Raw genomic sequence first — 10,464 nt, forward strand, 5'->3', positions numbered from 1 at the left:
CCATCTTATGACACTTTCTCCCCTTCCATCAGTCAAAGGGGTGGTTAAAACTAATGGTCAACGGTCTTGTAACTTGCATGTGCCATTTTAATTTTTTTTCCTTCCAATTTTGCCTCACTTCAAATTTTTGGATTAGGGTTTAGGAGGGTATAAGCGGCATTTTATTGATCTGAAGTGAGGGCAAAAATGGATACATCTAATAATAATTTATCAATGCTGTTGAATAAATTATTCGTGGCCTCTCATTTATGGCTAAATTTATCTCCAATGGCTTTTCTATTTTTATTATTTGTGGGCCTGCGCAATACCCTATTATCTATACCTATACAGAGAATTTGGTTCCTTCGTTGAAGGTCATTTGAGCTTTTGCTCAGAATGTAGGAATTTGCAAACAAAATAACAATGCGTCCCCTTTGTAAAAGATATGGTATATCCATAAATGACAAATTTGATTCTGGAGTCCACTTACAACAATTGCATCGTCAGGTGAGAAATAATAATACATACAATAATCCAGTCCATGAGAAGAAAATGGAGATGTACAATCTGCATGAGCCTAAGAAACTTGCAAGGCCCTAACTCGAGCAGTCAGTTCCCTTACCTGGCTTCTCAAACGCTCAGGATTGCAGAAGAAATCAACAAACACCCGCCTTTGAAGCCCGACTTCTTGAGAATGATGTTTTACAATCTGAGAGCCATAGAATGCAGATGAAAAATCTCAATTATGCAGCAAAAAGATTCGGCGTAGAAAGTGGGAATGTTGAAAAATTGTGATACCAAATTACTTAGGAGTATTAATTACTACTTTTATGTGATTTCAGATCCAAGAACACTTATTCACAGGTGTATAACTTCCACCACAAAAGAAAGACCAATAAACCTACTCATAGAAAGGGTGTATACATTCCAAGGCAAAGGAATAAATAAGTTTCTTAATTCAGATTCTAGTTTACAAGAAAGGGAAAATGTCAAGAGAGAACATACATTCTTCTAACTACTAAAAACTTGCATTTTATGTGCACAACGCATAAATATAAGAGAAAATATATTGTGTATACCCCCAGTGTGCTTAGAGCCTATTCATTGACACCCCAGCGTTCAATTATTTTTTGATAAGTAATGTAATCATATCAAGGGGCACAGATGGGTGCAACCTTAGTACACAAGAAATATACAAGAGAACACCTAAGAAGAAGAACAAAAAAATCATTAAAACAAATCACTAAGGGAGCTAAAAACGCAGCAGTCCAAGAAAAGAGGGAAGAAAAGAAAAAAAGACTTGAGCTCCATGGACTCCCCATTCTATTTGCATAAACAGCACCAATCGACCACGATGACATGCCTCTTCCTACGATTATTCATGGTAAGAATTTCCCAAGAGCTACCAACCAAACGAAAAAAGCCACTTTCAAGGAAACCTTGGTCCGCCAAATACTCTTCTAAGAGAAAAGAGAGGCATCTTTACAAGCAAGGATCTTATAAAAAGAGGGAACATCAAACTTTCCTTTGTGAGACAAGGCCAACCAAAGCTAATCTTTCCCTTCTCTTCTCACTCTAGAGGAATTCAGAAGGAAGCCAAAACCCCTACCTCCCAATCGTGAGCCACACAAATAAAGCTAACATTCCACTGAAGGGATCCACTAGAAGAGTCCAAATTAACTGCAACAAATGCATCCTTCACAAGAGCAATGTTATATAAATTCAGGAAAACTTCCTAGAGGGTCATCTCTCAACACCACACAACTCATCCCAAAATTTGATCTTGGACCCATCTCCCGGCTCAAGTTTGGTATGGCTACAAAACAACCTCCACCCCTTCCTAATATTCTTCCAAAGCCCCACCTCAAGCATCCCAAGGGGATCAATAGAACACCACCAGCCCCAAGCACTACCAAATTTGGTGTCCACAACTTTCCACCAAGCCTCTATCTCGTACATATAACGCCACAACCACTTTCCTAAAAGGACCATATTGAATAACTTCAAGTTCTAAATCCCCAATCCTCTCTTAGAAATAGGAGAGCAAACCTTGGCCTAGCTAACCAGGTATTATTTAATTTTCCACCTATCCCTCCATAAAAAATCTCGTTGGAGCTTCTCTATACAATTTGCCACTCTAGCAGGAATGGGGAATAGAGACAAGAAGTACATAGGTAAGTTAGAGTACTCTTAATAAGGGTAACCCTACCACCCTTAGACAGATACATCCTTTTCCAACTAGCCAACCGATGTTAAATCTTTACCACAATGTCATCCCAAATAGACTTAGCCTTGTAATAAGCCCCCAGCAGAAGACCAAGATACTTCAAGGGCAAAGAGGAAGTCCCACAACCCAAAATGCCAGCCAGCCTATCCACATTTTTCACATTACCCACAAGAACCAAAACTGACTTGGCCAAATTAACCTTTAACCCAGAAACAGCTTCAAAACAAACGAATAAAACAAGTAGATAGCGAAGATGATCAGGGTTGGCCCCACAAAAAACCAAAGTATCATCTGCAAACAAGTGAGAAATATTAACCACACCGGAGGTCCTAGATATAACCTAATATCTTAGCACTGTTTTCTTAATGTCCTTTTTGTAAGTTCCTCCAATTACTGTGGTGCTTGGCTAAAATATTATTTTGTGGTGCTGAAAGTTAAAAGGTCTTGAGAACTTGCTTTGTCGTTTTCTTAAAAACGAAAAAACAAAATAGACTGTGACTCTGAAAATGATTGATTGCTTTGGACAGTTTTGTTTCCTAATCCTCTCTATATCTTTACGTTTTTCTACTTGCTATCTTTTTACCTCTTTTGAGTCAATTTCCTACAATATTTGAGACACATGCTTCTTTCTTTTTATTTCCCCAGGCTCAAATTACAGCCTATGTTAAGAACTCTGATCAATTTACATCAGAATAATTAAGCAGATATTGCTGAGTGTGCTCTTTGTATTTCATTTATTTACCAAGTACGAAGAATATGTGCTTGCCGCTTGCCAAAAATACGCTAAGTTTGAACAAGTACAAATTAAGCTCAAAAGGGTCACTAAATCAAGAAAATTCAAAAACATCCATTTGCAGAGCTCTAAGACTGCAAGAGGAAAATTAGCTTGTGCATGCCCAAAACACCAAATCCTTTGCAAGGATTCCAACAAAGAATCTTCTTGCAATGTCAACTCTCCCATATCATGCATAAATCCCCATTGCTGAATTTTGAACAGACCCACCCAAATCAGCACCAATATGCATCACAAGTCTACAAACATCATTAGGCTCTTCTTCATATACACATGCCATCACATTTCAGATAACCCTGTTTGATCTGATTCCCTCATCTAATAACCATGAAAACACCAATAGCCTTTCCCCATGATGCCCAATCTATGCACAAGCACCAATCATCAAACTCCAAGAAACTATATTTCTCTCAGGCATTTTATCAAACACTAACCAGGAAATTTCAAGATGCTCACACTTGCCATGCATACCAGTGAGTGAATTACCAACACAACATCTAATCCATACCTAGAATGCTCATGATTTCTAATGAGGATCTTACCATAAATGTCAAGCATGTTTTGGGTGATGAATTTTGGGGATTTTAGCGAAGGGACAGGACTAGGAGATTAGCTGGGGCTGCAGCCCATGATCATTTAGAGGCTGGGATGTTTTTGGACCGTGGACAATGGCAAGTGGTGGGTTTGATGATTTTTGGGGATTTGGGTGTCAAGTGTATCGACAGCAAAAATATTAGCTGGTTTGGGTGTGGGTATAGCTGGAATCGAAAACAAACTCAGTTAAATAAATGAAAGTGGGATGAAAGGAGTCATTCAGAATTGGATCTACCACATAGGCTCTCAAATTTCAATAGCACAATTGAAAATTGTGGCGTCAAGAAAATTGGCCCTAACGGAGGGGGAGAGGAGGGGGAAGTGTGGGGCATATTTTCCAAAATAAAAGTACAAACAAACACTTCTGTTCCAAATGATCAAAAAAACAAAAGTTCCTTGGGTTTTCTAGGGGCACCTACAATAACAATTATTTAAAGGAATTTACACAAAAAAAAAAAAAAAATGTTCTTCATTATGTTTTAAAATTATAGATTACTCACAATTAGAGCATGTTATTTTCAAAAATTCATTAAATAAGAAAATTATTATATGCAATGCTAGAAGAAGATGAGTTGCATGAACCACTGTGGTCTACGATATACATCTTAAAAAATACAACTTTAGTTACTGAAAGGAATCTACCACTACAGAATTCACAATCTACCACTGCAGGATTACCTCGTTTTTCTTCAAGTGTTCCAGTGTCACCTCTTCGACTGCAGCAGAGAGTTTTGCATTGATCTTTTCCATTTCATCAAGCTCTTTCATCAATGACTGGAAAAGACATCATGTCACAGGACCAAACAGACAATAAGAAAAAAAGAAGAAACACCAAAACCAGACTTAATAAGGGCACGTTGTTCTGGTTCGACAATGGATTAGTTAGAAGGTGAAGGAAACAAACTAACTTGCCTGCAAAATATGACTTAGATTTAGCGAGAAAATCTAAAAGCCAAAGCAGTTCGAAGACATAGACTAATCACTACAATCACCTATTACCAAATTTCCTTGGGATCACTAGAAAAATCCCAAATGCATGAACGCAAGCCTTCATGAAATGTTACTATATTTTAATTATAAAGGAAAAGATCACCATTGTAAGACACACACAAACACACAAAAAGAGAGCAAGAGAGAATCATCTAGAAACTCTGCTAGATGTTCAAATTCGATCAGCATCATATGCTCAAATAAAATTTTAAATCAGTGTCAAATGCTCAAATTCTCATCAATATATTAGTTTGGAGCTATTTCTATTCCAAAAGTTGGTTTTATTTTTATTCAAAGGTTAGTTTAGATTAGATAAGATGGCCTGTGAAACCAATTTTGAAGATGGGGAATATAGTATCATTTGAATTGTATTCATTCTGCTTGTTCTGAGCTCTTATAAAACCTATCACCATATTGTTTCCAATTCCAATAACTAAACAACAAAAACATAAACTCATAAAAAAAAAATGAAAAGGTAATAGCAAATGAGAAAACAGACTCGAGCCAACTGTAACAGCAAACATAAGAAGTCAAATTTTAATGGTGAAGGTTGTACCCGAGGTGTAAGAATTGGTTGTGCAGTTGTTGAAGATGCAAATAGTAGTTGCTGCAGACTTTGGATTAGGATGCACCTGACATAAATAAACAAATACACTTGAAATGCTTCCTTAACAATTCAAAATTTTGTTCAACAAATTACTTTTATATATGGCTCAAAAAGGATGACACATGAAGCAGCTGTTTCTTAGCAGAGATGATAAAATCATTGATATGAAGCCCAAGGAAATGTGTTTATGATGCCAAATGGCATCTAAGGATTGGGGTAAAATCAATTATAGAATAGCTTTTAAAGCAAATATGTCAAGACCAGGTTTACTCCCTTTTTTTTTAATTGGTAAATTACACATGTAGCAAGTAGCGTTTGAACTCAAGACAAAACCCCTCCACCCTGTTCTTAATTGAGGGAGGTATCATTTGAACTACAATTCATTGGCTTGGTTAGAGTGAACTGTGGAATAATATGTAATTTCCTAAGAGTATAGGGATTGATATGTAAAACTTCTACAAGAAGGCCAGGTGTCCTAATGAGCTGTCTCCTATAACTGTCATAGAATATTCTTGTATTTTGGCTTTTCTATTTAATAAATGGAGGAATGAGCTATGTAGAATCTGTAGCTCCATTCCATTTCATAGCTTTCTTCCCATTTCAATTTCTTCAATCTCATTTCATTACGTGGTATCGGAGCATTGCAATAATTGTGTATAGTAGATAAATTTTATATTCTGTTTCACTTCACTTATCTGTTCATTTCCTTTCGTTTTTTTCTAGACTGAAATAGTTTTTCCAGGAGAAATTTTATACCAAAGACTTGGGAAAACTTTCGTATTTCTTGAGCATTGAGGTTGCTAGATCCCAACATGGGGTTAATCTATCTCAAAGGAAATATGTGCTAGACTTCTGTGAAGAAACAGGTCTTTTGGGAGCTTGTCTTGTTGATGTTCTTATGGATCCAAATCAAAAGCTTCTGAAAGATGGAGAGTTGTTTGATGATCCTAGCCAATTCAGGCGATTGATTGGGAAATCAAATTATCTTACTATCACTGGCCAAATATCTCTTAAGCAGTTAGTGTAGTGAGTCAATTCATGGAAGCACCTAGAACTTTACATTGGAAGGTTGTGGTTCATATTCTACGATATCTAAAGAGATTCGCTGGTCGCGGTATTCTATATAAGAAGAATGGAAATCTCGGGATAGAAGGATTCACTGATGCAAATTGGACAGGATCCTCTTCCAACAGAAGATCTACTACTAGGCATCATACATTCTTGGGAGTTAACCTTGTTACTTGGAAGAGTAAGAAGTAGACAGTAATTGCTCTATCTAGTGCAAAGTATAGGTCTATGGCTCATACAACTAGTGAATTCCATGATTATAGCAGTTTCTTCAGGAAATTGGATTTTCAGTTCCTACACCTATTCCTCTGTATTGCGATAATCAAGCTGCTATGAACATTACAATGTCTCTTTGCAGTGACTGACTGGAATTTATTTGTTCCAAGTTGGGCTTACAACAAGCATGAACATGATTTGGTAGGAATATTTCATGGATACCAGTAACGTTTAGTTTTTGTTCTTTTTTTCTATTTTCCGATTAATGATGATGTGCATATTTCATGCTTCTGCAAAGCTTACATCACTAAATGAGAGCTAAAGAATTCTTAAATCTTATCAATTTGCATTGGGCTGAAACTAATTACAGAACCAATTTGCAAAGTCCAACAAAATCAAATATAGCAGATACACTAGTTTATAGCCAAAAAAGATTACTGTCAAAAATCATTTATCATGCAGGTATACAAGTTCATCAGTTCATCCTCAAAGCAATATTTAAAAGGCTAATTTAATAAATGTAAGATAACCCTTAACAAAATAGAATAACTCACAGCTCATTGATACATCTATTTCTGTCTTCTGGAAGAGAATTTTCAAGGTCAGATTGAAGGGTCACCAAGTCTGAATGAAGACTAGATATCTGCTGAACTATGCCAGGAGCTGATACGTATGTTGAAAACCCAGCTTGAGCATCTAAGAAAATGGTAAAAGCAGGAATGTAATTAATACGCTAGCCGAAAAACTAACAATTGCAGTCTGCACTTGAATGAATACTCAGGTAACTAAAAGAGAATGTATGGTCTTTACTTGAATGGATACTTAAAAGATCTCTAACCCCATGCACAAAATTATCCTTATCATCCACTGCTCCTTGTTCTTGTACGTCAGATGCAGCTTCAATCAGTGCCAGGCAACGGCCCTATTATGGTTATACAACACCATCATCAAGTAAAATATGTATCAAAAGAGAAAAGGATAAAACTTGAGTATATAAGAGGACAACTAGTAATTAGAACATAAAATTTTAATGAATCCTAAAAATCAAAAAAGAAAAGAGATTATATCTCCTAGAACGACATCATTAAGAAGGAAAAAAGATAAAAGAAAACAAGAGACCTATATAACAAAGGTTTTCAGGGTAATCTGAAGCATAATCTTCCCACTTTAGATAAAGTCAAATGTAGAAATATAACAAATATATAGTTACCAAAAAATATTACGTGAGATTTGTGTAATAGAAAAGCTACCAAAAAAACCAGACTTCATTCCTCATTTTGAGGTACAGCTCCACAATTGGAAGTGTAATAGTGTATGGTTTGAGACTAAACATTGAAAGGTCCAATCTAGAACACCTAGCTGACCATGAAGCAAAATGAAAAATCTTTTGATAGGTAATCAACAAGTATTATAAAATGCATAAAGCGTCCTTAAGTATAAATAAAGTATACAAAAGGGACTAACAAAGAGAAACAAAAAGAACAAAGAAAACCCAGCCAAGGACACCAGCAAAAACCTGAAAAAAAAAAAAAAACAAAACAAAAGAAAGGAACTACAAGAGACCCTTAAGCCCACTAGAACTACCCACCACATTTGTAATTTTTATTTAATACTTAAGCAACAAATATGTGTCTATTATACAAAGTGGTGGTATAAACAATTTTCACATGTGACCAGCAAGCCGTGGCTCCATAGTTACCCACTGGCATAGGGTAGCATGCTTCATGAATGCACAAGGCTCTGCCTGTACACCACAGACCAAGGTTTATTATATCACATTTTCAGTTTGATCTCTCATAGACATTCCTGATCATATCATGGCATCCAGCACAACAAAACGAAGCCTGGTATAAAACTAGAATAGATGTGCATGTGTTTCTGCATGCCCGCACACATGCGTTGTTGAAGCAAAGGATGTGAGTAACAATTGAGAGAGAGAGAGAGAAACAAAGCAAAAACTAGAAGCATATGTACCACTCGGCCTTTGGTTGCTGACATGTATGCCTGGAGCTCTGACTCAATAACCTTAATTAACGAATATGCTCCAAGCATGTTCTTCTTTTCCAACTGACAAGCTATTTTTAAGAACTGATGCCTCGCAAGTTGATTGATCAGATGATTTATGAACTGTCAAAAGAAATTAAGAATATTATATACCTAAAATAAATACATGCAGATAATTCAAATGCTTTGAGTTGTTTAACACTAAAATATTACTCATGCAGAAGAAATTAGTACTGCTTGGTACCATGAACACAATGAAATTTCATGTGAGCCCGACCCCTTTTTTTTTATAGGTAATAAGAGATATTTTATAAAAAGAGTAGGCGCCCCTAAGCATACAGGAAGTATACAAAAAGAACTCAAAAATAGGAAAAAAATAATTAAAAAAACAAACAAACAAACAAGAAAAGCAAGAAACCCCAAACACCAAACATGCCTTTCTTTGGCATAATTTTGCCGCAAATCTAAATCTTCATGAGAAACCACCCTAGGCCATATCATTGGCCTTCCAGCATATCTAAAGCAGAACACTCTTACTGAAAAATTACTGGTTTTTTGGAATGATAACTTTTCTATCCCTCGATCCATCAACTCTTTCTAATTTATATTTGTAAGTGCCCTCTGATTAGATCAGACATAGATACCATTTCAACTCTTGAACTCATGCACATCCAGAGGTTTTCTTTTCTTTTTTTAGGATAATAATGTCGTTTCCATTTAAACTTTACAATTAGCCAATTCACAACCTGAATTTATGGGTTTACCGTGCCCCATGATTATCAGAGAACACATATTTACCTTAAAGTAGTTCTATATAAATGCTATTAATTTCAAAATAATGCCCCCACCCCACCTTTTTTTTAATTTAAAAAAAAAAAAAAAAAATCTGCTCTGATTAGATTCTAACTTGCACTAACAAAACCAAAATAACTACTAAAATAAAAGTAATAGCTTCAGTAGGAAACAGATCGTTCATGACCATTGGGACAGCCACAAAACCCCCCAATAAGCTTACAAGTATTTAAATTTTCATAAGAATATGTACTGAATTATTTAAAAAATTAAACCTAAAATAAAGCTTAGAAAACAATAATTCAATCAGAAGCATTATGGTTGTTCATCCTACCTAAATCAACAACTTAAACCCTACTTTGGAATGAATTCAAGTGGCTAAAATAGAACACTTTGCTATCAACCCCTGTAGTGAGGTGAAGCAGGAGGATAGTAGGAAATAGGGCTCCAATTATACAAGTGAGACTCCCGCTCAGTAAAATAGAGAATCATGCCGAGAAGACAAAGGGAAGACAAAAAATCAAAAGAAGATGTTGATGATCAAAATGTTCAAGAGGGGTTGATGATCAAAATGTTCAAGAGGGGTAAGCAAAATGATCCTTCAAATAGCCATCTACTAGTAACAAGAAGACGAGATTGATCTCTACTCTTTAGTTTGGATCTAAAAAGTGCCAAAAACATTTCAAGGAGGCCTACAGCAACATGCCCTCCTATTGATTGTCGCAAGACCGCATGAGATGTAACTGGTATTAAAGGTAAAGCCCCTGAAACACAACCAAGCTAAAACCAAATCAATAACGCTTACTTTTGATTCCCAAGTATTAATTTATCCATTTCCGTTAACCATTTTAGGCAACTTTAAATACACTCAACCCCTGTTCTTTCAGGATGATCCTCCTGATCTACTAATTAATCCCCGGAAAATAACACAATATCAAGATTGGAGAAGAGTTATCATTTAGAATGCTTCAAGTAAATAATAGAAAAAAAATAATTGAGAAAATCTGAACTTCTAGTCCAATTTTTGCTAAAAACTTATGGGGCAAAGATTTGACTAAAATACCTTTTTTACATAATTTCACAAAGCTACTACTCCTAATCCGTATTAGCAATCAAAATGCCATAATTCAAACTCCCATGAGCAGCTCGTAAAGCAAGAAAAAGAAAAAGATAGCTCCACATGCCAAGGTTCTA

General features: G+C 35.8%; 1 protein-coding gene across 1 annotated transcript in view; it reads right to left on the reverse strand.

Moving 5' to 3' along the window:
* Positions 1 to 412: 412 nt before the first annotated feature.
* LOC132165387 (AUGMIN subunit 3) overlaps positions 413 to 10,464 on the reverse strand; it is a 27,334-nt gene continuing 17,282 nt past the window's right edge. The window contains exons 13-18 of the mRNA XM_059575922.1: positions 8,449 to 8,601; positions 7,285 to 7,396; positions 7,029 to 7,170; positions 5,140 to 5,215; positions 4,272 to 4,367; positions 413 to 688 (exon numbers count right to left, since the gene is read on the reverse strand). Of these exons, the coding sequence (XP_059431905.1) occupies positions 557 to 688; positions 4,272 to 4,367; positions 5,140 to 5,215; positions 7,029 to 7,170; positions 7,285 to 7,396; positions 8,449 to 8,601 (711 nt within the window). The 3' untranslated portion in view covers positions 413 to 556. The remainder of the gene's footprint in view (positions 689 to 4,271; positions 4,368 to 5,139; positions 5,216 to 7,028; positions 7,171 to 7,284; positions 7,397 to 8,448; positions 8,602 to 10,464) is intronic.

The sequence above is a fragment of the Corylus avellana genome, chromosome ca11, assembly GCF_901000735.1.
Source record: "Corylus avellana chromosome ca11, CavTom2PMs-1.0".
NCBI lineage: Eukaryota > Viridiplantae > Streptophyta > Magnoliopsida > Fagales > Betulaceae > Corylus > Corylus avellana.